This window comes from Clarias gariepinus, chromosome 2 (assembly GCF_024256425.1).
Source record: "Clarias gariepinus isolate MV-2021 ecotype Netherlands chromosome 2, CGAR_prim_01v2, whole genome shotgun sequence".
Lineage (NCBI taxonomy): Eukaryota > Metazoa > Chordata > Actinopteri > Siluriformes > Clariidae > Clarias > Clarias gariepinus.
Genome location: NC_071101.1, coordinates 24,930,414 through 24,957,161, shown reverse-complemented (window position 1 = coordinate 24,957,161; position 26,748 = coordinate 24,930,414). Strand labels below are relative to the sequence as shown.

At 38.3% G+C, this 26,748-nt stretch overlaps 1 protein-coding gene across 1 annotated transcript in view; it reads right to left on the bottom strand.

Annotated features, from left to right (window-relative positions):
- Nucleotides 1-5,138: 5,138 nt before the first annotated feature.
- The window catches only part of tln2b (talin 2b), a 132,294-nt gene continuing 110,684 nt past the window's right edge, over nucleotides 5,139-26,748 (bottom strand). Inside the window, exons 46-58 of the mRNA XM_053514591.1 lie at nucleotides 26,138-26,304; nucleotides 25,842-26,025; nucleotides 24,690-24,815; nucleotides 22,774-22,890; nucleotides 20,880-21,065; nucleotides 20,368-20,475; nucleotides 19,860-19,965; nucleotides 18,030-18,154; nucleotides 14,224-14,349; nucleotides 12,799-12,861; nucleotides 11,973-12,155; nucleotides 11,723-11,848; nucleotides 5,139-7,617 (exon numbers count right to left, since the gene is read on the bottom strand). Of these exons, the coding sequence (XP_053370566.1) occupies nucleotides 7,489-7,617; nucleotides 11,723-11,848; nucleotides 11,973-12,155; nucleotides 12,799-12,861; nucleotides 14,224-14,349; nucleotides 18,030-18,154; nucleotides 19,860-19,965; nucleotides 20,368-20,475; nucleotides 20,880-21,065; nucleotides 22,774-22,890; nucleotides 24,690-24,815; nucleotides 25,842-26,025; nucleotides 26,138-26,304 (1,746 nt within the window). The 3' untranslated portion in view covers nucleotides 5,139-7,488. The remainder of the gene's footprint in view (nucleotides 7,618-11,722; nucleotides 11,849-11,972; nucleotides 12,156-12,798; nucleotides 12,862-14,223; nucleotides 14,350-18,029; nucleotides 18,155-19,859; nucleotides 19,966-20,367; nucleotides 20,476-20,879; nucleotides 21,066-22,773; nucleotides 22,891-24,689; nucleotides 24,816-25,841; nucleotides 26,026-26,137; nucleotides 26,305-26,748) is intronic.

Here is a 26,748-nt window from a genome sequence, read left to right as displayed (position 1 = left end):
AATGTCAGATTTCTTTGCTTCTAACAAATGTCTTGATTTCATTTAGATTTTATTTATCACAATTGTATATAAAACAGTTGAATTTTCTTTTAAGTTCAGCCTGCAGATTCATGCAGCCTATCAGTAACAGGGAGAAGAATTTAGCATTCAGCCTTGTGTTAGAAGTTAGCTAGCTTTGTAACTCACGTTGGGTGTAAACAATTGTTAACAAACACAGATGGTTCATAGGCAATTTGGAACAACTTAAAAGCAGTTATTAAAGAGACAAAGTGTTACTTTCTTGTTGAAAGTGCTTTCATGATTGGTGTGCAGGGTCGTGGGGAGCATGAAGACTATCTCAGGAGACTTAGGGCCCAAGGCATGCTACACCCTGGAAGGGGTGCCAATCCATTGCAGGGCGCACACACATACACACACTTAAACGCTTATTCACACGCTACAAGGAGTTTCGCAAGGCCAATTAGCCTAATCTGCAATTCTTATGACTGTGGAAGGAAACTGGAGCACCAGAGGGAACCCACCAAGCACAGGAAGAACATGCAAAAAGACTCATGGCAGGACTCAAACCCTTGACCCTGGAGGTGCGAGGCCACATTGCTTACTACTAAGAAAGTAATTAATGCTTATTAAACCACCTTTGATGTGTGATACAGTGCTGTAGTGTTGTTACCGCCTATTATTACCATTCGTGGAATGTCTCTCGTCTAATCAGATTAATTGGTTGGAACTAGGTGTTGTAGAATCAAGTTTATGTCACTCCCATCTAATAATAAGACTTGCAGTCCCATAAGGAGGGGTACTTCTACTGTAGTAATAGTGTGATGGTGAACAGTTGTATTTATTGCATACTATGTCTCTAGTCCCAACTGGGCAATGTAAAAAACATTAAATTAACAAACGGAAAAGAAAGCATAAAAGTATGTGAGGACGTGAGAGAGAGAGAGAGAGAGAGAGAGAGAGTTTACATGGAATTCCCTCTTATAGTCTGTATTTGGAAATGCTAGTTCCTCAGAGAGGAACACAGACAGTAAGCAGCCACCCAGGTTACGGGTTAGTAGTCCCATTGGTTTGATACTCTGTTCCTCTGAGTGTATGTTTAGGTAGATGACGCTCATATGTTGTATGCCGGGTAACCCCTCAGAGACCAGGCCTAAAATAGTCATGTACTCTACACCATAGCGTTGCACTCGCTCCCATCAATTGCTCACACTGTCTTCTGAGTTTACACTCTGGAATCGTCCCACTCATAGCAGAGCGGAGCGAGTGTGTTTAAAAGCCATCAATCCTCTGCATCTATTTTCCAAATGAGCTCATTCATGCTTATGTTTAAAGTACTAAGTAAATGAAATAAAGAAGGGAACATAGCTAGGACAGCTAGAGTAAGATGATGTTGGAAATATTTAATACCAGCCTTTTAAATTATGCAAAGGAATGCATTAAAAAGGAAACAATATGTTTTGTCGTTGGTTAGCTTTAGACAAAAAGTACAATAATACACCATACAGAAATCAGGAATAAGCTTATTCTATTTTCCTCTAAACCACCTCTTTTTAACCATTAAGTACAAAAGTAATGTATGGGAAGCCAGGACAATACATCTCCGTTGTAAAATTTCCCGGAATGCAATACAGCAAAGCAATGGTAGGTTCAACACTACTTTTTTTTTTCTTTTCTTTAAAACCTTGAAAAGGAATCTCTCTGAGGAGACATTCTTTATTAACCTTCTAAAGCATTTTGAGGGGAAAAATATATCGCCTTGAACATAATCTTTGGTTTGATTGTTTTGTTCAGAGTGTGTTCGCAAGTCACGAAGCTGGAGGTTTTTGGTATAAAATTAGTGTGGACTGTAACAAGTATGCTTTGTCCAAATTTCAACATATATTATAAATAATTCTAAAGTAATTATCCTTTTAGATTATTCTATACACTGTGCACAATGCACTAGTTACATCAACAACATATTTGCTTCCAAGGATGATACTATCACCACCATGCTTCACAGTTGGTACAGGGTTCTTGGGGTTCAATGGTAAACATTTACTTCAGAAAACATACCACTGGCTAAAACTTTTCTCCAAAAGGCTTTTTCTTTGTGCGGATGGTCAGTTAAAACTGAGACTAGAAACTTAGCGAGACTTGAAGGTGTCAGTTTTGGTGCAGCTTCTTTTCTGGATGGCAGCTTTTCAATCCATCGCGATGTAAAAATGACTTGAGAGTTTACGTAGGCCTTCTTCCAGATCTTGGAAAAGAGCCTATTCCTCCAACTGACTTCTATACAAATACTTGACCTGATGGAGCCTTGGATGTCTTGCTTAATTAAAATACTCTTCGGGATGTTCAGCACCATTAAATTAATAATCTAAGAATGTATGTATATTTTTGTCTCTATTAGAAAACCCAGAATAAAATACCCGTTGCACTCTAAGTTCTTGGGGTATTCTTATACTAAAGATGTATGTAGTATAATCATGTTGCAGAAATAGCAAAAAATGCATTAAAAATGCATAAATCATTTATCCTTCATGGACTTCTTTTTCATTTCTCAGGTTTCGACTGCAGATGTAAAAAAGCTGCAGTGTAAGGCTGGGTTGGAGTTATATGAGGAAAAATAGCATAATCATCCATAAGATATAGCCTTAAATCATCTTGGATTGACTTTTATGAGCTCAAAATAGCCAGAACTTATTCACATTATAGTGGGTCCTTCACACACCTATGTAGTTTTATATACAGAACAGGGCTGCATGTTTTTTAAATAATTATTTACAATTTGTATTACTATCCGATCTTTAATAATTACAACAGTTAATATTAAATATTAATATTTATAAAGATGGACTATATAAACATCATACCACATTTCGAATTAAATTTCTTCAATAATTTTTAAATCTTTCTGCTGTATTATGAGACCACTCAGCCTTTTCTCAGTACCAGCTTCATTCCTGTGGTGTAAGACTAGAGCAAGCTAAACAGAGTACCCAACCCAACCTCTCATTAAAAGGAAAATGCTCCAAATTCCAGTAGGAAACAGGAGATGGATCTTCAAATGTTGGAAAGAGTAGGATATATTAGAATGCAGCCCGACTTCTGAGGTCCTATAATGTTTACCCAGAGGTGTTCATAAGTGCTACATAAGAAGAGTCCAAAAGTAAGTAGGTTTAAGCAACAGCCTATTAAATTTGGGGCATTCATGTCATTGTGATGAAATTTCTTGTGAATGAAGGTGTAAAACGTATTAACATTTACAGAAAGCTTCTAATACAGTATGGTGATGAGACTCTAAGCTGCAGTAAAGCATTTGAATGGTATAAACGTTTTAAAGAAGGTCATACATCTGTGACTGATGAACCCAGTTGAGGTGCCACTTGCACACTACTCTGACTTTTCTAGAAGATATTGCCAATTCCACATTTTGCCGTTAAAGGAAGGCCTGGGGGGACAGCGCTTTATACATGAAGCAGGAAGTTGGATCATGGCACCAGCATGCTAGGAAAACTTTCTACCTTGATGGTATCCAAGCACTAGTGAAACAATGGGATAAGTGCATTAGTGTAGCACAGGATTATATAGAACTGTGTTCTGTGCTATTCTGCACAATCAAAAGTCCTGGTTTGACCCAAATGTCCCTCTTTTTACACACTTTAATGCATGTTCTTTGGGTTGTACTTTTGAATTTTTTAACAACACCTTGTGAATACTGAATATATACGAATGATATGATTCCATTGAACTTTTGCTGGAACACAGGTCAGAACAGTTTTTTTCCATCCTCAAAATTCTGTTGCTCGCTATATTGCAGCGCAGAAGAATTAAACCAGATGATAATTAATTTCCATTATTGATTCAGAAGATAATTACAGTTAGACCAATTAAAGCAAACAGTGACTTGTATTGACACCTTGAACTTTTCCCATGTTTTGTAGTGCTACGACCTGAGACTGAATTTAACATTATTGGGGTTATATAGCATGTTGCAAAATTAGTATTTAAATTAGATTTGGTTAGCAGTTACCATTTAATGACATCACCAGCAACTTGGCGACACCTTTTGTTTTCAAAGATAGCTTACTCTATGCTGTCATGGTTTTGTCATATTCTTTACATTTTTAATAATGCATTTCATCGTGCTTTGTGGGATATCTCAAAGTTTGAGATATTTTTGCACACAAAAATAACTAATATAGGAGTTTCACAGCCATGGGGTAAATACAGTATACATTCCAAACTTTTATTTAATTGTAAAACAATGGCAACCTGTAATGATTTCTGTCAGATCAATATTATTTAAGGTAAATTCAGTTTAAAGATGACCAAATGTGTAAAAAACAGTTACTTATGCAAGGCATTGTAATTATGCATTGAGGGTCATAAAAACAAAGAACAATAAAAGCACATGCATTTTGCTAGTTTTGGCAAGTAGATCAGGTTCAATTGAACCCAACCATTTGTTGTACTGTACACATGGCTTTAGTTTACACCTGTTTAATAAAGAACTGATTAGTCAGGATTCTAATGAACTCTGTATCTCTTGACATTCTTCCATCTGTTGTCAGACGTTTAAAGAACAGCAGGCTGTGACAGATAGGACAATATCAATCTGTTCTATTCATTTCAGCATAAAAGACACAGATCCTTCTTGGCAAAGACAAATATGCTCTACTGTTCGAGTTCAAATTCTCCAGATTGTGTACTAGTGCAAAAGTGCCATATGTCCTTATTTGGACATGCAGACAGAAATCTGCCCCTCCATTAGTTCCCAGAGCAGACATGGAGTTTGACTACAGCTCACAGAGGTGTTACAGCGACACCTACAGGAGAGAATGTGTCTAATTGTGCTGAATCAGAAACCAAAGGGACAAAGAGTACAGTATATAGCCTTATCGCTGTGATTATACAAACATTAGTCTAGTGTCTAGTGGTCAGTGAGCTTACAGTAGACAACAGTCGGTTCTACTTAGTGTCAGTGTTTATATCTACCCGGAAACTGCTCGTTTAGATGGGATTGGACATTCTTTTACTACTGCCCTCTTGGACAACTCTGCAGGGAGACCGTGCCAAACAGCAATAACATTTAACTCCAGTGGAAAATAATGAGAGTTTGGAACTGCAGCAGGCACAGAATGAAACACAGACAATTCACAAAAACAATGTTTGTTGAAACTCTTTATTTTCAGTGAATACAAAAAATACTTTCGTGACCAGATAAATATTTTACATACAGCATCATAATTATTTCATTTTTATTGTTACCATTTCAGTCGGTTAAAGAAAGCCCTAAAATTCTAGCTTAACTGAAGGAGCCATTTCTTCTTTTTTTCTTCTTCTTCTTCCACTCCATTAAAAGACACCACATTTTAACCACATATTGCAATATCTTCATTACATTTATTAGTAAATATAAACAGACCCTTCATACATAGTGGTTTATTGGAGAGAAAACTCTTATTCGAGACATAATTGCAACACCTTCCATTAAAGCCTCAATCAGGAAACGGGAGGCAAATTTCGAGTACGAAGACGAAAGGGATCGCAGCAATAAAACTGTTACAAGACCACACCAACTAAACCACAGTAATATGTAGGTTTCACATATGCTTTCTGTTAGGAAACTCTGAGCACGCTGTGACATCAGCAGTTCCTGATTGGGGCTTTGCAAAGTAAAGTGAAAAGTAGAGATACAAGTGCATGGAATGCAGTGTTGTTTCTTGACTCACTATAAATGTAAAGCATGTGGAGTCGGTGACGCTGTTACACTAACGGTTCTCGGAGTGAATTACAGCTGGCAGTTGAGCAATCTACCAAGGCAAGAGCATCAGGCCACGTCGGAACAGTGGAATATGGCAGAGCAGAATCGAACAGTCAGTGGCTGTTACAGGTACATTGTTTAAACTGCTTAGAAAACTGACAAAACTACACATTGATACTTACTGCTACAAGTTGCCCCTTTTTCAACTGACCAAAAACTAATCCTTATGTTTTTTTTTCTTCTAGTGGTTGAGGTTATGATTTCCAGTCTCTGATAAGCCTAAAGGGGCAACTTGTATCAGAGCAGACGATATAAGGCACTAATATACATCGCAGTCCAAATTGAAAATGTTGTATATTGCAGTTTGATATATGTAGTGTTCTGAAGTGCCACGCTGTGTAATCCTTAACACGCAAACAACAATTGAACAAGAATAACTATATATATATATATCCATCTGAAAGGAAGCCACTAATTTTCTCACTAATGTCTACCACGAGAAGCGTACGTGTTATTTGCAGAAGAGAGTACACTGGAATACTAACAATATCAGTGCATCCTATAAATCGTGAAATGCTGGGATATCGTTTCTTATTCTTTTTATATATTTTTTGTTTTTACTGAGTCATGCATGTGCACCCTCAAATCAGTTTTTAAATACACAAATTACAGGTCTTAATAGTTTAACTGTTTGTGTGTGTGTGTGTGTGTGTGTGTGTGTGTGTGTGCGCTAAATGTATACATGTGCATCGTGTGTGTGTGTCTGAAAAGGAAATGGCAGATGCAGATTTCACTTCACTCTGTGTAAGAGACCGGTACGGGACACAGTCGTAAAAAGATGTTGGAAGTGTATTAAACGAGGTATTCATGAGTGCTTAAACACTTAAAACGGTGTAACGGTATCTGCTTCAGTCCCATTTACTGTAATATAACAGATCTGTGACTGTAATGCTTTTGGTGAGGAGCTTCTGTGACTCTCTTTTCAATAAATAATACAACAAAGCACAGATGTACATTTTCCGTTTCTTATAATAAAGCTAATTCTAGCTGAAAAACACAACCCTACAATGATTTTTAGCCTTCATGATATGTTTTAAGTCACGTAGTGCTTTAGAGCAAAGGCTTTAGATGAATATTCCTGCTTTATAATATCACGCCAGTGAAAACATTTAAGCAAAATGTATCCTACCTATGTTTAAAAAGCTTGCGAACAAACATCCTACTTTAAGGACATCACACGATCATACAACTCAAACAACGTTCGTTTCACCCGACATCACCACAGAGATCAAGCGTACATGGGTCTGCATCCGGGTGTACTTATAAAGCGGACAATGAATTACTGAAAGGTTGTATTATCTAGCCAATGGTATTATTACTGTATAATAAAGTCTTAGATCTGGCATACTGTTGTGCACACACAAACACACAAAACAGAACAGGTAAGTGCATATCACTCCAAAAGAAAAAAAAAAAATCATCAGCAAGAAATGACAGAAAAACAAGAGACGTAGCCCTGTGTAAGAAGAGCGACCGATCATAAAATACGCCACCCTTGTGTGTGGAAAAAACCACTCGCATCCTAAAACATCATGATGCATCACCATATACCAGAGTACTCTCCAACATGGCTAACAATCCAACACCAGACACAAGGCAGGCGAGCTCACTGTCTATATAAGACTTGATATTATTTTGTGTTTGTATGTGTGCATGTGTGTGTTTATATAGAGAGAGCTTCAGCTCTGATCTTCTCGCAGCTCGGTGGGCAAAAATTTATACTGCTGTTGTCGGATGTGGGCCAACTTCTTGCGCGCTTCTTCCAGCTCTCTCTCCTTCCTCAGCATCTCCTCCTGAGCTGCAATGATCTGCAAGCAAGAAGGAATAGTCACACGGCTAGTTTCTGCAGGTCAAGCATCAATCAAACAATCAGCACTCATAGTAAAGAACCTCGCAGGGCTGTTTATAACACTGCAGTGTATTTTTTTGTGGGCTATAAAACTTCATATTGGAAACTGTTAGAGTTCCACCATGTAAAGTGCTTTCAGTGCATTTTATTCCCAGCGTTAACATACAAGGCACAGACTATAAAACGTACTTGAATCTGAATTATGCACGTTTGCATGCTTTGTGTAATATTGTATATTTGCCCTTATTTGATTTTGCAAATATTTTTTGTTGTGTGGGCCGCACCATCTGGCACTCATTTCCTCCTCCTATTACGGTGGTCTGTTTCCTGCCTCGCTGCCTGAGGGGGACTTTAGTGTCGAACCTAACTGCACATGCTGTGCAGCCATTATTAATGCAGCTTGTAATATACACAATAGTGTACACATCAGTGAAACTTTATGTTGTGTTAAAAATCCTCTTTTAATTCTTCTACAACTGCATGAGCACATATTTGTACTGATTTTACTTTCTGGTATATTTATTGTGATTTAGTTCTCAGCAATGTCTGGATTTCTGCTCTCAGCAAAATAAAAAAAAAAGTATGACAAATGCTTTTGGAGAAACACGAAGGAGGACAAAAAAAACACTGCTCTGTGACTCAGCTCCTGGATTTATAAAAAAAAAAAAGTTTATGGACTCTCTAGCGAGTCTGTGGAATGTGAGTGGTCTGAGATGGAGTACTGGATGTTTGCTAAAGCAACACTTCTTTAAAATACAGAATATTTCAAACAGGAAATGTACAAACATTGCCAACAAAAACAACAGAGGGTGTATTCCAACTAATAACAACAAATGAAATGAGTTGTATCAAATTACTGAAATTCTAAGAATACTTAATCAAACCAACATGTACTGACTGTGAACCTGATGAGACTTTACATCACGTATATAATAGAACTATATACTAGACCATTTTTGCACACACTTCCTAGAGCGGGGCTTCTCAAAGCCCAGACTCCATCCAGATCCTGACTGTATGGCAAGTCAGTCGAACCCGGCCCACACCTCGCATTAGAAATGCAATAATTCAAATTAATAAGGTGTGTTGTACTTCTCAATAAACATTTAGTTTTGCAGTCTATTTGGATCGTTATTGCATTGTATGTCGTTACAGCGATCCTATCCCGAGATCTTTGACGTCATTGTCGTTGCAATGACGTGAGCGTATAGTGTTTAGCGTCACAGAGATCAGAGTCCGTCATAGGGGTCAGGAGTTCATTAAAAGGTGCCTGTCCAATATCAGCGTGTTATATCACTGCTGTTAGTATTTTACGTTTTGTAAAATACCCGGAAAAATTAGCCTTCTGTCTTCTGTCAGTGTACATCTGTGCGGTGTGTGCAAAGAAAAGGTCAGTGACTATTTAGCAAGCACACCTTGTTTGTGCTAATGAAATGGAATGCAGGCAGTGGCTGGGGTGCTGTGTCTTTTTGATGGTCCTAGAAGACCGTCCACATGTCGCATCTTTTAAGTGCTCAGTTTTGCTATATTATATACATTTAGCAAGATTAAAAATGCCACAAACGCACCACGGATCATTTGAAAAGAACCAACCAATCAGCTTCAGTCTTTCTGTCCCGTTAGATCAGCTGGTGAAATTATCTGTTTCCTTCCTGCCTATTTCTTTCTCACTTGTCCACAAATAACAGCTGGTGATTCCCACACATTTTTAGACACGACATGCAGCATGCAACTTTTACTTCTAAATAGTTTTGATATTACAGTGTCTTGCGTTGTTTTTTAAGGTCAGTTTATTCAGGTTTAAAGCGGGACAAAGCAACAATTTGCAGGTTATTTCTTTTGCACTTGGATGTATTTTGAAACTTTAACAAACTGAATGCATGCAGCTTTAAAGTTAGAGTTACTTTGTTTTAAGCAGCTGATTGCAATGAAACAGTAGCATTTGCTTTGCACCAGGACTGCATGCATTTTGTCTCAGACTGCCTTAATGTAAATGTACGTTGATTGTAAATTATAAGCAAGTTATATCACCAATCAGACCTTTGACCCCGATCACATGCGGACCTTTAAATATTAAGTTTAAGAACCACTGTCCTATAGTGTGTGAACATTTGACTTTAATCTGAATTGGTAAACAGCAATCTTCAGAGTTAGCTGTGCTGGCGTTTGATGTCCTACCGCATGTGAGGGAGGTAGTGACTCCTTATTAAATGCCCATACAATTGCTGATTCCTCCGTAAGATAATCAAATTCACTACTGACAGAAACTTTCCTCAGCTGTCCATAGCAAAATCATTAAAGCAATGTTAACAATTTTAAAAGAATGCCATTGTCTGGAGAGGCCGGAAAGGCTGAGCTGCATCTTTGACACCAATACCTCTTTCTGTCAGACTACAAGAGTACAAGTCCTCCTTCATTTGGGTACAGTACTTGCTGACACAGTGTCCCTGGCATTGTCCCAGAGCACAGTGTGAACAAAACTTTTTGAAATGCCCCACGTCTGTGGCAGATCATCAAATGCACCTGCTATAGCTTTTCTAGTGCATGCTCCATGAACCTGCTTTCTTGTATAGCAACTAGTAAAATATTAATCAATCCACTAAACAGTTAATCTGATAAGAGGCGTTGAAATATCAGTGATGAAGATGGATATATATTAAAAAGAATTTTTTTTTTGCTTTGGTTGTGTTCTGTAGGGATACGAGTTTTATTTCATGCACAATGCTAGAAGATTAACACATCTCTACCCAATTTTGTTTATCAAAAGCAACTAACAAATGTATTTCCCCCTCACTTTCATTAAGGTTGTCACAGAGCACACCTCTGTAAGTGGCCTGTTAGCAAGCCAAGGACACACCCAGGACTAAGTGCATGGCTAACAAGGCTATCAAGACAGACTAGAGAGAGACAGTGCATCAATTTAACACTACTTTTTCTTGCTTAATTAATCTTAAAGAGAAGAGAACACACGATGACCATGCAGTTCATTCTCATGGTGTTTTAGTGTCGCACTGACGACACTCATCAGTAAACAAGTTTAAAAACCTGTCTTTATGTATGCCAGAGCCCACTGCAACCGTTTCTTCTTGTGAGCATTGATTAGGGGTGGCCGAATAGTAGGTTTATGCACAACTGCAAGCCTTTAATGGATCCTACACCACTTTGTAATGGCATTTCAGCAGCTGCTCTCTTAATCCGATGAATTTGTCTTGCAGAAACCTTCCTCATTCTGCCTTCATCTGCTTCTGAATCAGCCACAAATGTCTTCACAGTACGATGATCACACTTAAGTTTTCATGAAATATCTAATGTTTTCATACCTTGTCCAAGGCATTACAATATTTGACGCTTTTCGGCAGCAGAGAGATCCTTTTTCTTTTCCATATTGCTTGAAACCTGTGGCCTGCTTAATAATGTGGAACAACCTTCTTCAGTACTTTTCCTTTAATTGGGCTTATCTGGCAAACTAATTATCACACACGTCTAAGATTCATTTCAGTGATCCAAAGAGCCCCGAGACATAATACCATACATGAGTTTAATTTAAAAACTAAACATTTAATGTTTATGACACTTAAATCCAATTTGCATAATAATATGGAACGCAGTGTATATGCCATTTTATCATTTTGGAAGAGGATTTAGTGCAGGGGTAGCTCAGAGTTTAGGCTGATTGATTACTAAAAGGAAGGTTATGGGTTTAATACTCATCATTGTTGGGCCCTGGAGCAAGGAAAGGTATACAATATAATGACCCTGAGGTGTATAATTAGATAAAAATATGTCACTGTTAAATGTTAAAGGTAAAATGTAACTAATGATTATTAACAGGAAAAGACTGCTCTATGTATTCACTAATATCTGCCAAGGCAAAGTTAAAAACAATGTTTTATAAACTTTTTCAATACCAAAATGACAAACAGTGATTTAATGGGGAAAATACAAGGTGTTGGATTTAAATAATATAACTTTTGCTATCAATTCTATGATTACTTATTATTGAATAACTATTTCCCCATTGCACTTTTCTAACATCACATACAGTAAGTGTGACTAATCCTCACCTGTGCAATTCCACCAACAAATTTGGTCTTGACTACCACGCTGTCATCCTCTGCCTTGTCAAAGGCGGCTTTCTGAGCTGCCTTCACCAGATTATCCGACGCCCTCTTTACCGCATTCCCGGCAGTCTGTGGACAAGAACAAGCTACTGCAAAAGGGCAAAGGCAAATACAGAACTTGCAGTCTGAATTGTCACAGTGTCCCTGAACAAAGACACTCCTAAAATGCTCTTGCTGGAAAAGTATGTTAGACCTGTAGTCTCCTCATGGCTTCAGAGTCTTGGTTAGCTTTGACTTTGCAGGCAACCAGCAGCTGGGCGGTAGACGCCGCTACTTGTTTAGCAGATGAGATGAGCTTTTCCTCACTGGCGTGACCCTGCACTGAGGCATTGGCTGCTTCACACAAGTTACTGGTGGCGGCTGCTACCATACGGGCCTACGAGGCAAACAAAAAATTGAGGGAAACCAGAAATGTCAGTTCCATGAGCTTTGTATGATAAAGGATTGGTTTTGGGTCATGATTTTAAAGCCAAATCTTTATTCTGCCTAAATTGTTCAAAGTGAAGTAATTACCACTGCAGAGGATTTGTCAGTTTTTCTTCAGGGGCTACAAATCACACTGCAAAATATGAGTTACTGTTGGTCTGAAAGGCCTTGACTATGTGGCTGAGCTAAATGTTATCCATCCTCTAATGTTTAACCACTAATCCAGGGAATAGAGCAAATTCTTATTATAAAGTCTGAATTTCTTGTTTATTAATTACTTACTTCTATTGTAAAAATAAATGTACAGTATGGTCTAAAAAAATAAAGTGGTATTAGGTGAAATAAAATATTAGGTGATTATTAATGCTTAATAAGCATTGTATTAGGATTGATTAACTGCTGTATATACTAAGGATTAATCCCTAATACTCCCTCATACTGTACGCCCCCAATATATCATTCCCTTTTAAAAACATAAAATTAAGATCAAACAGCTAGTTGGAATAGAAACAAAAAACAAAAGAGTTTTATTTAAAACTAAAATAATAATTATTATTAAAAATAATTAATTAGAAAAACAATAAATTACTCACTGCTGATATGAGACCCTGAGACCACTGACCATCATCCACAGCATTGGCTGGGACTGAGCCCACCTAGAGAACCAAAGATAATTACACACTTATTTAAAAAAATGCACATTTTTTTTTGCAAAAATTTCAAAAATTATCTGATTGTAGCGGGTCTCAGCTATTAGGCAAATATGACCTCAGATGTACAAGATCATATAACCTTTTTACACTGTGTAGTTATTTATTTAACAAAAATAAAGAATAAAAAAATTGTTGGCATGACATGTCTATCCACTTTTAGTAGGAATAACTTAAGATAATCATTGTATTCTCACATCATTGGAGGAATTTTGGCCCATTCTTCTTTACAACATCGCTTTAGTTCATTGGGGTTTTGGGGCATTCGCTTATGCACAGCTCTCTTAAAGTGCCACAAAACAGCATTTTAATTGGGATGAGGTCTGGTCTTCAAAACCTTGATTTTTTTTTTGTTTTAGGCATTCTGTTGTAATTCTACTGCTGTGTAGCAGATCATTGTGATGCTACATGACCCAATTTTGACCAAGCTGTAGCTGTAGAACAGATGGCCTTGCATTTGCGTCTAGAATACTCTAGTGTACTGATGACTGATGGTCAACTCAATGACTGCATGTTACACAGGTCCTGTGGCTGCAAAACAAGCTCCAATCATCAACCCCTCCACCAATGTGTTTGACAGTGGGTATGAGGTGTATTTCAAACTCCTACTCTTTGGTCCCATTTGTCCATAGGACATTGTGGTTTGTTTAGATGCAGTTTTGTGAACTTCAGTCATGCTTCCATGTTCTTTTTAAGCAGAAGAGATTTTCTCCTGACAACTCTTCCAAACAAACCATATTTGTTCACTCTTCGTCTAATTGTGCTGTCATGGACTTTAACTTATAACATGCTCTTGAGGCCTGCGGGGTCTTGTTTATTTTATTTATTTATTTTTATTATAATTTCTCTGAGCATTGCATGGTCTGACTTCAGGGTTAATGTGCTGAGAGATGTCCCCTCCTGGGAAGATTGCCAACTGTCTGGTATGTTTTCCAGTTGTGAATAATCTCTCTAACTGTAGAACCAATGCTTCAGACTAGTAAACTGCCAAAACTTCTGCTTTTATAGACGTCTGAGCACCTGCTGAGGCTTCATTCATGCTACCTAAATAACGGCAGGGTGGAAAAATGTTATATGTTCTTATTCATGTTGTTAGGTTGTATTTGTCTAATACTTAAAACTTACTACTATCAGATGATTTGATGTTTTTAGACAAAACAAATAGAATTAATAAAATGGCTACTACCTTTAGAACATGACTGTACACACATAGAATACAAAACATATTACTGTAGGTATACAGGAATTTGACTAGGCAAATAAGTACAAGAACCATGTCCACTGAACCTGTTTGAAGCACAATATTACCTTGCCCTGGGCCACAAGCTCTCTCTGTGCAGCCGATGCGGACTTCACCAAGGCGCTGGTTGCTGCTGCGATGGACTTGGCTGCTTCCAAGATCTGCTCCTCAAAGTCTAGCGACTCATCTGCTTGCTGCAAACAGAATAATACAGTAATTATATCAACATACCAAAATAATATTGAATAAAGCATATGCGTTATTGTACATAGGTAGCTTTATTTACTTTATGTACAGCTCAGGTGTTGCAAGATGCATACAATTTATGCATACATCTGAAGGGGCAAAGAGACGCAGTGTTCACCAAAAAAAAAAAACCCTTAAGGGTTTATTTCTTCTAATACCTGCATCTCTTTATGGGTGACACCTAGTGGCACCAAGGAGCAATTACATCATGTTTCAGTCCCAAATTGCTCCATGCAGCATAACCCTTCAAATAACACCTCTTGAAAATGGTTTAGTAGCAATAACAGACTGTGAACCGGCAAACATGCCACACTAGTGGGCATACAGGCTCTCTCACTCAGCACATAGAGCACACGAGTCTGGAGACAGGGCGGGACACTGTAGGAATATGTTTGATATATAGTTGGACTGAATAACAACCTAATATATCAAACATATCAGACAGAGCCCTGCAGTGAAGGCTTCCAGGTCTAGCTGACCTCTAGAGCATGGAGGAGAAGAGAGCAGGACAGAAAAGAAGGGGAGACACTAAGGAATTTAAGCAATAAGGGACGAACAAAAAAATGAGAAGGAAAAGAGAAGGGAGAAATGGACATTAGAAGATCAGAAGAGGTGATGGCACATAAGACAAAAGGAGAAAGAGAAGGAAGATGGAGATAAAAGGGTATACACTGTGAAATGCTGGAAGAGACATGAAGTGAAAAGAGGGAAGATGGTAAACGGACACAGAGAAACAGTTGTGAGCAGGTCACACACACCAACAGTGTTAGCCTTGTCTTCCCTGCACAGCATCTGATAATTACACACACTTCAAATAAAAAATAAAGGAAAAAAAAAGTTGGGAACATGTGTGAACGCATGCATGATACCAACAAAACAATGAACATGACAAAACTTTCCATGAAAAGATTATGTGCAGGTCAGGGAGTTTCAAGCTGGATAACTACCAGATGTTTCTCTTTTCATGGAATCTCACCAATGCAATAAACCCCCAACTGCACACCATGGCATTTGCACCTCATCTAGCACACTGCTGACTTCAAAGAGCAACTCAACTGACTACAGCTCCTGGTTTAAGTAGATTTACTGGAGGACATGTTGCGGTATGCTCTGTGCATCATGTAGTAATCTTTTAAAACATGTAGCAGCGGTGTAACACAAAGCCACAATCTATATCTGTTTAGTGCTCTAAACATCATCTCTATCTGCATTTGGATTTAAACCTTAAATGGTTGTAACCTAAACAAGATTTATGACATTTACTGATTTTTTGTAATTGAACATAAAGCCTATGACTATGCCTCTCAATATACAGATGAACACTAAGAGAAACCCAAAGATAAAAATGTCATGACAGGACAGTTCACTTGACTTTTAAATAAGTAAGTTTAGGGTTCTATATAGAATACTACAGTCTAATTTAACCACCATGATTGGGACAAGGGTAAATACCCATGAGTTTTTGTTTTTTGTTGTTGTCCAAGATCCCATTCTTGATGCACATGTTCAATCTTAACTACAGTAGGTGTCCTGTGAAAATAAAAAAGGCCCCAAAAATTAACTTCCTATATCTGCACTTGGAGCTGTTTAGAACATACTTTTTGATTTTGTAAAGCTGCTTTGATTGTGTCAAGCAACGTCAATTGTTAAAAGCGGAATACAAATAACATTGAATTGTAATATATGATTAATCCAAATAATACATTCATTTTTAATTGTATCTAAAGATAAGACAATTCTGTTGTAAGAATCTGTTACCTATTCATGTTTTCTTATTTTTGCTTTTCTCTTAAGTAAGAGAAAAATTTGAGTGGTTTAGCGCACCCTTTAAGAAAAAAAAATGCCTTAGTCCACAACTTGTTTTTCCAATGCATAGGATTATAATAAATATATTATAAGGAGATGTTATTGTTCAAGTGATCCTAATTAAGACTATAAAAACCCTTGAATGCTTGCGTACGTTCTGGTTCTGAATTGCTCAGCGATTACTGTGAGATGCTTTGGCCGCCCAGAGCTTACAGTACGTAGAGAGCATGATTTTGGAGATTGCACAGAGCACTCTGAAACACACAGGCTAATTATGAAAACTACTACCTGGTTCAACTGTTATTTAAAAAAAAAAAAGACTTTAACATTATAAAACTCCTACATAGGTGACTGAGGTTATTTCCTCACTCCATGTGTGTCTCTCGGTTGGCGTAGCATACGCTTAGCATACGCTCGGTGTTTTAAATTACCCATAACCCCAGTACTTACTCTTGGAAAGACCACTTGTTTACTTTCTTTATGTTGCTTTAAAAGTACTTTGTTTTCACTGCTGCTGTAGTTCCTCTTTCTATTTTTTCCCTCTCCAATTTTAGCACCTGATTTACACATGGCACGCCAAGCACCTGTCCTTATATGGCGTTTATGCTTTGCTAATTCCATGCTAACCCATGCAGCTCCAAGGGTGGCTTCTTCATTCAGCTTACTTGGGTAAGAGCAGATTGGAATGTTTAAGAAAGTCCTTTGCATTTGGTGTTTAAGATAAGTCAAGGGGAATGAGGTCTCTTGTTACATAGCATGTATAAAACACTTATGCATTGAGCATCTGAAACCCAGTTCCGCCCAGCGTCTTCTCTTCAGTTATCCAACACTGATAATGCACCATGTCACAAGAACTACATTATCAATGAAACTATTCCAGAAACAGGACAGTAGGTTTTCATTATATTTTAGTGGCCTGCCCAGGACTTTAGTTCTAAAAACACAGATCCCAGTGTGTGCTACTTATACGACTCTGGATTTAGGAGTTGAGAACTGTATGACGATTACACCAGCTAAGCCAAGTCAATAACTGATTCTAACAACAACAGTACATCTAGTTAAATGGTAATGTGCAATACAAATTAAGTGTATTACATGGCAACTGACTGAGCTAGACATGTTAAGTTTTAGTTAAAAGAAGATAAATAAGCCACAAGATGGAGAATCCCTGACTTTATGTCAACAGCTCATCACATCAGAGCTTTACATTTTCATTTATTAAATTTTTATTCACTTTGAGGACATTATTCTGATAACATGAAATGATAAATGATGAAGAATTTTTTTTTAATCATGAAAATATAAATTACCCTTGGTAGTAGCCTGATTAAAAAAACTTTACTGAGGAGATAAATCTCTGATCTATGGCCCGAAAATCTGTTTAGTGAGTCACAACCATGAAGGTGAAAAGCATTGACAGATTTAGTTTACTGCAGACAGATCCAATAAGAAAAATGCTTGTGGAGAAATTGTTTTAGAAATGCTGACCTTTCCTTTTGTTTCCTAAGCTTCAGACACTTCAGACAGGTCTGACTAAGTTTGTCTCGCACAAAAAAAATATCTTTGTACTATAAAACAATGCAGATCTTTTGTAAATAGATCTAAAAATAAACTAAAGGATTTGCCTCTACGTACACAATACTTCAGGTTAAATATCCACCACTCAAAAGCATCAAAACCCCAATACCAGCCAACAGCACATTCCAGCACCCTAAGACCAGGTGAAATGGATCAGACACAGATACTGTATGCTAGTGGAGGGAGTTATTGAGGAAGAGTATTTCTGAATAAAAAGTACAGAGAACCAGGGATGGGTGGCTACCTTTGGCTTGCCTCTGGGCTTAAGCTGCTCCAGTTTTTTAGCTGCAGCCTCAATGGACGCAGCGGCTCCCAGCAGCTCGGTCTCGGCTATTACTGTAGGGTCCTCAGGGTCCACCCATTCTGAGCCTGGGGACGCAGGGTCATGTGTGAGTCAGGTGAAATTTCATTTAAAAGGCTGATGAGGCTGTAGAACATGCTAAACAATGAGGTCAAATCCATTAAAACATAAAAAAAGAGAAAAAATTAAATTATACCAAAGCACTATTTCTAAAAAATAAATAAATAAAAAAAGACATTACACTGTAAAACCAAACAAAGCACATACTTAATGTGAAACGCACAAAAGACAGGATGCTTTACATAAGGACGAATATGCAGAAAACTCTGGAGCTTGGCTTTAATCACCACTGCACCGTGTAAGTGCAGCTTGTAGAAATGTTGTTTTGATGTATTGTCCTCATTCTTTACTGACTTTTTAAGTGCCTATAAAAAAACTCAAATTTTTTAACAGCTCTCATAGGCAGACAGATGGTTTGGGGGATTATACCAAACCCCTGAGAACTTCACCCCCTCCCCATATTGTGCTTCCCTTTGTGTGCGTGTGTGTGTGTGTATCTGTATGTGTGTGAACTCCAACACTCATGCTGTCTTGTACTCACCTCCATCTGCAGCAGAGGAAATGAAAACAGTAGTATTAAAGGAGTGAAGCTGGGAGGCCCGTTAGGCCAGCGGCTTTATTAACCCCACACAGATACAATTTATCCCAATATACTGCCTGTTACTGTTTACACTGATATGGCTTTGCTGACTGGATCTGAGCCTGAGCTCCATAATACACACATTTAACCAATATAGCCTGTGGGTTCTGCTCTTATAGCCTGTCTGATTGAGGATCCGTCAACAAACACTTGTCTATTGCGAAAACTAGCTTTTCTTCTCGTTTCTAGAACAGTAAAGGAGATTCACTTTATTAGACAAGGAACAAGTTCAAGCATTCCCCACTGATGACTTATGGTGCATGTAGTGCATCGTTCACCTTGGTAAACAAACATTAACATGCACTTAAATGTGGTGTTCATTGTGCCTTGTAAGTGGTAAATTGCAAGTTGGAAGAATAATGTTTCACCCTAAAAAGTTTGGGAAAAACATGAAAGCATACCTTTTGTTTGCTTCGTCAGAGAACATAAAGCTCATATAAACCTAATTAACCTCACTTCTTCAGCTACAGGCTTGACTGATTATTTGTTCTGTTTTATTGTAATAAATTTCTTATATTCATGTAACAATTTAGCCTAAAATTGCGACACAGGAACAACCAGAAGCATTAAAAACAAGCTATAACTATAAGCTTTTCATGCTTAACTACACAACACACATTTTTGTGAATGTTATATTGCAAATGGTATAGATTTAATCATATACTGAGTCTGTGAATATCTTAAGGTCAGGAATTACGTGTTACAACTCCATCTTAAATGCAACATAAGAACATATCATATATGCGGATGTATTTTTTGTGTCAGTTTTGTGCACAAGTCTTCAGCCACGCCTCATTTCTTTATATTAAGTTTAATTAAGTTAAAGAAAAAAAATTTAATTAAGAAATTGGATCAAATGTTTTACTGTGACAGGCTAAACAGTGCCTAAAGATACAATAAAAAAATTAGTTGTATAACAACCTCAGCAGCAACCTCATTTCCCCTCTCATCTGTTTCCACCACTCAACATTCAGCATTACCATTATACTAATGACCTGTCACCATCTGCACCCGTTTCTTACTGGTTCATGCCTTAAGTTAGATGTTTTTTTAATGCTTCAATGTTTACTCACCTTTCATAGCTTCAGCAGTCTGGATGAGCTCGGTGACTGAGCTGGCTACTTTTTTCGACAGTACAGCCAGCTGCTGTCTGTGCTCTGCTGTAGGCTTCTGCAAAACCTGGAACCATATGAACATACCGAATTACTTTTCATCAGGCTTAAAAAACATACATCTGTATAGAGCAGATAAAAAAAAAAGCTTCCAGCTAAGCTCTCTATTATATTGTGTTCACGGGCAAAAATGCTCTGGTGTAAGAGAAATAAAGCAATTTGTGGTGTGTTATAGGAAGAAGTGTGCACGTCCACAAATAACTGGAACTTGCCAGGAATAAAAACGCTTAAGTAAATACTGATCAACAGAGCAGCATGTGCACGTTTTCTCTTGATAGAAAAAGTTATGCTATTATATACACTAAAGTAATTATAATTAGTAATAACTATAATTTATTTAAAAATTAGTAATTATAATTAGTAATAAATACGCATGACTAAAATACAACTTAAACTTGGGCACACACACCAGTAGGACTTGTTCGAGCAGGTCAATGTATCCAGCCGTACACTCTTGGCCATAAAGCAGAGCTTTGCCTCTCACTTCCTCCGGCACCTCCTGATGATATGCAGCTTGCTGCAGGTAAAAAATAAAAAAACAGATTTCATAAAACACACATTACTTGTACAAAATACAAAGCACTGAAAGTCAAAGTCAGTCATGAGAAGACAGTTAGTTGACATGATGAAAAAGTAAAACTGGTACTGCTTTTTAATCTTTAGGCTACATGAATAAAAGGATAAAAAGGAATACATTAATTTGGAGGCATTTCCTGAAGTTTGAATCAAAGTGACCTTGAGAGGAGAATAAACCCCGTTTGCCCTGCCCTCAATCCTCTCATATGCCTCCTTCTTTTGAAGCTGGGCAGATCAGTGCCAGGACCTCTGAATGAAGGCTTGTGTGCAGCCTGTGTGTATTTAAATGCGCATCTGTGCACCTGTGTGTATGTGTGAGATGAAGAATGCGAGGGCGATTAGCACCTTGCAGGTGAGCAGCATGTCGGAGATGGCTTTGCGGCTCAGGTTGGCAGTGGCGATGACGTCCTCTTGCTGGCCTGAGTTTCCTGCTGCCACAGATTTGGCCGTGGCTACAGTGATGCCCTTGGTCATGCGGATCAGCTCCTCTGGCGTAGCAAACTTCTCCAGAGTGTCCTTGGACTGGAAGACCTGTACAGAGAGCAATTCTGTAAATACTGGTGTAAAAAAATTATTTGAAAATTATTTTTCAAAAGCAGACCACACAATGAGTTCTCCGTTTCATTGTCTAAATGAGCTACTCCTGAGCCCCACAATGTCAGAGAACAGCAGAGCTGAGCAACAAGCTGGATATGTTTCTTATATGAGGTCACAAAGGGTATTAAAAAATGAAAAAACAAGGCTTGTTTTAGTCCTGGGCAACAAGAAAATAAATAAATAAAAAAAAAAGCAAGGAATGTTTTTTTCCCCTCTCATTTCTTCTTGGTCGTACACACACTGGAGACCCCTCTGCTTGTCTACAAATAAGTAAAAAGTGTTATGCATGACAGATCCCCCTTTGAAAGACAATTTCATTTATGGCTTTGTTACAGAAACGATGCCTCAGATTAATGGACCAATATGTAAGCATGACATGGAGTGCTATAATAATGTAATAATCAGTATAATCAGTCAAACACACACCATCCTTAAGTACTTTCTGCCCTATTATACCATGTTGTTCTTCCACATCGATTTGCCAACTGTAGAAATGTTCAACTTATTACAGAACACATTGTCTCCAAAATACTGCTAGATTTAGTATTGTGTAATGTCTGAAAAACACATAATGTGTTATCTCCCTTATCACTTAAGTCATACAGCAAGAGAAACTGCTAAGTGAAAAATTCTGTCCTGGAGACTTCCCCCTTCCAAAGAGCAGTCCAAAAACTTCTTCCATCAATCCTAAATGTCTCTTCACAGAAAGCATTAAAATATCAACCACCACCCACTTAAAATCCATTAATGTGGAGCATTCACTACGCAAGTCCGTATAAATCACTGTATAACTAACTACATAGCTATATAAGCTACTATAAAAAACAAAAAACATATTAGAACCGTAAACCTGTCACTTAACTATAAGCCGTACACCTACAATAATAATCTTGCATCAGCAGTACAACAATAAATATCTTCTGCATATTTCCATGTTGTTTATAATCACGTGATGGATACAGCTCCAAACTCCTTATACACCAATACTCAATAATGCAAGGGAAAAAAAAATATTCAAACACTGAAACCTGGAATCACTGCAGGTGTGTAATTGGACAATTGAGGTGTGTTTTTAACAGGTCTTTTGCAGTGACTGCTATTCTTTGGTTTTGGTATGCACAGTAAGCCTTGTTAAATGCTTTTGGTCTCCTGGGGGAACTCTGATAAGGATTCAAAGACAATTAGAGGCAAAGCTGGACACTGAGCACTACTGGCTTCATCCTACACTTGTTCAATCTGCCACTCTGGTACTGATATGTGAAACAGAAGGGAGAGACCAGGGCTGAGCAGAGCAGGTGGAGAATAGGCTCTAGAACTCATCAGCACGTTCCTCATTGTACCTGCAGTACATATATAACAGATGGAGCTAGAGATTTCTCTCATCAGGTTAAACATACCTGATCCTAATTCACTGCCAGATTAGAAAAAGAAAAACATTTCTTTCTAGATTTATACTAAACCAATTAAACCGACATTACCAGTGTGTAAGAGTTGCCTGGAAAAATGTAATAAAATCAGAACAGAGCTAATCTGAGATTATCTAAACACCTTAAACAAATTGTTAATGCAAGAATCATTATAATAACAAACATATTATAATTCTGAAAGCTGGTTATAGCTGTACAGTTCAACTGCGACATACCGTCAGCTCCTGTTTAATGAACTCAATAGTGGCCTCAAGAGCCCTTGTGCCACGAGTGGCTTCATCCTCCACGGCTTTGACTGTTTTAAGGAGAGATGTCACGTTGGTCACCATCACCTAAAACACATCAAGAAAGAAAAGCAAAGAGATAATCAGCAGTGGACATGCATTTTGAATTACATAAGTCTTACTTCAGGTACAACCCAATGACCAGCAGGGGGAGCAGTAAAATGGCTAAAGAGGGAATCAAGTCCGTATTGCCCAAGATTCGGTAGTCCAAGTTCATATTGTGTAATAATATTGTTTAGTTGAAATGCTAATAAAAAGTATGATTTTTGCAGACATTCAAACCACTGAAGAAATTGATACTAAAAAGACGCAGTTTAAGCACTGACTTTTGTTATTAGAGTATGTAGCAGCCTTAAAGAATGCTGTGGATGTGTCAGAAAAACAGATGATAACTGCTGAGAGGAACCATGCTGAAATGAGAAGCACTTCAATTTTAATAGACTGCCTGAAAACAATTCTAATTAACTGTCATGACAATACGAGAGAAAGGACCGCAGCAGGTATTAAAATATTGCTGTATCCATACCTCCAGGGTACGCAGCTTGATCCTGAACTAAGCTTAATGTGTACAGATGAGTTTCCTTCATGTTGTCCATTTTCCTTCCACTATCCAAAAACATGCTGACAGTCAGTGAGTGATGGGGTGAGTCAGGATGGGCGGACCAGTGTCCCGTTCAACGTGAATTCCTGGCTCATACACAGTGTTTCCACAATGACTTTTGGAAAAAATCTGACTAGAATAAATCAGTTACTGAAGATGAATGAATGTATTAAGAGAGCAAGGTGCAACACAATAGGAGCCCAGGGCAGTACCTTGAGGAACTCCTTGTAGTAGACATTTGCTCCATTTAGATCTCTACAGTATGTTGTAAGAATCCAATTAGTCAGGTGCAAGTCTAAAAATAAAAAAAACATGCACCCGATTCAGCTCCCCACCTATTGTATGCTGTAGCAGTTGCATATGAACAGACAAGCGAAGCTTAAAAATTAGCAACAGATCCTATGGGTCCTGCGGGTTGTGAGGTGGGGCTTCTACGGATCAGACTTGTTTGTCTGGCATATTTCATGAAAGCTCAATCGGCTTGAGATCTAGGGAATGAATGTGGAGGCTGGATGATCAACCTTGAACTGTTTGCCTCCTAAACCCAAGGCTGTGACGCACTGAGTGGTCTAATACATTTTTGTTGTGGTCAACATTGACTTTTTTTTAGCAAGTTATGCTACATTAGCTTTTCTGTTGGGATTGGACCTAACAGATTAACCTTTTATTCCTAAAGGCATAGATAAAAAATTGGGTACACAAAGATCCTTTCACCAATTTACTGGTATATAATTGATAATCAGAATTATTCAATTCAACTGTCGGTTTTTACATTAGAGCAAGAGAAATAGACAGAGAGAGAGAGAGAGAGAGAGAGAGAGAGAGAGAGAGAGGGCTTTAACGGCAAAAAGCATTTTATGCATTTTCTAAGCTGCACATTCTCTCTATGTGGTTTCCCAAACACCTAGAGAAGTTGCTTCATTGTACTCTACTTGGTGAAAGTTTTGGATTCTGCGAGACGGACGACTGACACTGGTGAACACAGACCCAAGTGATGTGCTGTGATCACATACAGCTTAGTTGGGTCCCCTGCTGTGTGGATGATGAGTCACACACAGATATACACTGGGATATCCATCATAGTTGGACAGGGCTTGAATGATGGCCTCACACAGAGGCACACAGCCTAAAAGAATACACTGCACACCTCCAAGACAACCAGAGACCATCAAAACACACACACACACACACACACACACACACACACACACACACACACACACACACACACACACACACACATTACCTTGGCAGCACTCTTCAGCTGGTACATTGAGGGGTCATCTGCTGGCTTTCCTGATGCACACTTAGTTGCACTAATCAGTTCGGCAAGCGCTTTGGCCACATCCCTCACAGCGTTGATGAGAACCACCTGAACAGAGATGAGGAATACAAGGAAAGAAAGTCAAGAGAGCAATAACGGCACACAGCCTGTAATTAAAAACATCTGGGTTATAAAACCAGCTATGATTGCTTTTATCAACAATTACACAAGAAATTTTTGAGGGGGAGAGATAGAGAGAAATAAGGTTAGAGAGAGAGAGAGAGAGAGAGAGAGAGAGAGAGAGAGAGAGAGAGTGTGGCGCCCTTCACAACGCTTGCGAACGTGTCACAAATAGTACTCTTTTGTATTACTGGTACTCTGGATACCCAAGACTATACTAGTTTGGGTATATACCTGTTGCAGTACATTTCATCAATCTGACCGTATGATTTACTAAATGGTAAATTATTTCAAATGTCAGAGAAACACCATGTGTGTGTGATTGTACCATTGTGTCCTGTAGTTGAATTTGAATTCTGGAATATGGCCGTGCCATCAGGGAAGAAAAAAACAGTCCATAGAGGTGATAACGTGGTCATTCAGTACATTCCGATCATCAACTGACTTCATTTTATTGCCACATAACGTTGCAGTCTAGACCTGACCAATTGAAGCAACCCTACATCATAACCCTACTGTACATCTGCATCCAGAGGCTTGTATAGTGGCTTCGTGGCTATCGCTTCATGTGCTTCCTTCCTTACCCTGCGAGTTCCGGTCATGTTGTGTGTGTTGTACTGCTCTTATCCCAATTACAGGTATTTTTTATTGCAAGCCAATAATTTGACCCCACTAAAAGTGGTGACTTTTTTTGGCAAGGTAGTAAATGTTGTTAAAAAAAAAAAAAAAAAAAAAAAAGTATACATATATTAATATAATATATTATGTATATATGTATATATAATGTGTACTAGCTTTATAAAGTGGAATTCATATTTCAGTTAAAGAGATCTCAGAGCAAAAAAGACAACTCCTTCTTAAACCAATATAAGAACCCTTAGAGAACTACTAGGGTTACAAAACAACAGTAAAGATACGCAGACTGAACTAAAACACCCTGATCACGCAACACACCTGTGTCTCTGGATCGTCTGAGCCCATGCTGGCAGCCCCAAGTTTAACCACGTCGGTCAGCTGGGTAATGGTCTTGGCAGAGGATTGTGCAGCCTGGGCCAGCTTCTCCTGGCTGGATGCTGCTCCAGCCACTAGGAGCTTGGTGTCCTCAACCAGAGCCTTTGCTGTCTTCAGAATGTTCTCCCTAATTTGTGCAAAGCATAAAACCTGCACTTTATAGTCATGCTTGTAATGCTCAAACAGACAAAACAAATGGAGGTTTCTTTAGACCGTTGTTCAGCTCAGCGGAGTCTCACCTGTGGTCTGCGAAGGACTCCTCGTTTTCGGCGTTAAGTGTGCCTGCAGTGGCGAACATGATGGTGGTGTCCAGGTCAGCGATGATGCCAGAGACAGAGCTGGCAGCCGTGATGCAGGCCTGGGTGCCTTTATTACCTGCTTGGAGAGCAGACAAAACCATGGACACCTGAGAAAGAGAACACCAGATTATTTAGAGAATGAGACGGACATGAAAAATAAGCAAAAGGACTTAAATAATTTGTTGATAACACTGATTAAAGCCAGTATAATAATTTAGCAGACTTTATAGCGGCATCTCACTGCAGAGGGAATAAAGCAAACAAAGAATGATGAGACGCAGCTGGGAGTGAAAGGAGGAACGATGCTATCAATCAAGTAACAACCTCATTCTCCTAAGATGAATATTGATGGCTTTGGCACTCTGAGTATAAAGGGGTATAGACCATATAGCCACATACAGCCCTGATCACACAGCAGATGGATGTGGAGAGAGTGGAGAGAGACAAGAAAAGTAAAAATCAAATGGAAGAAATTTTCTTGAAATAACACGGGTAAAGCACTTGAGTGTGGCTGAAAGCTCAAGCTGACCGACTATATTAGTGTAGCAATC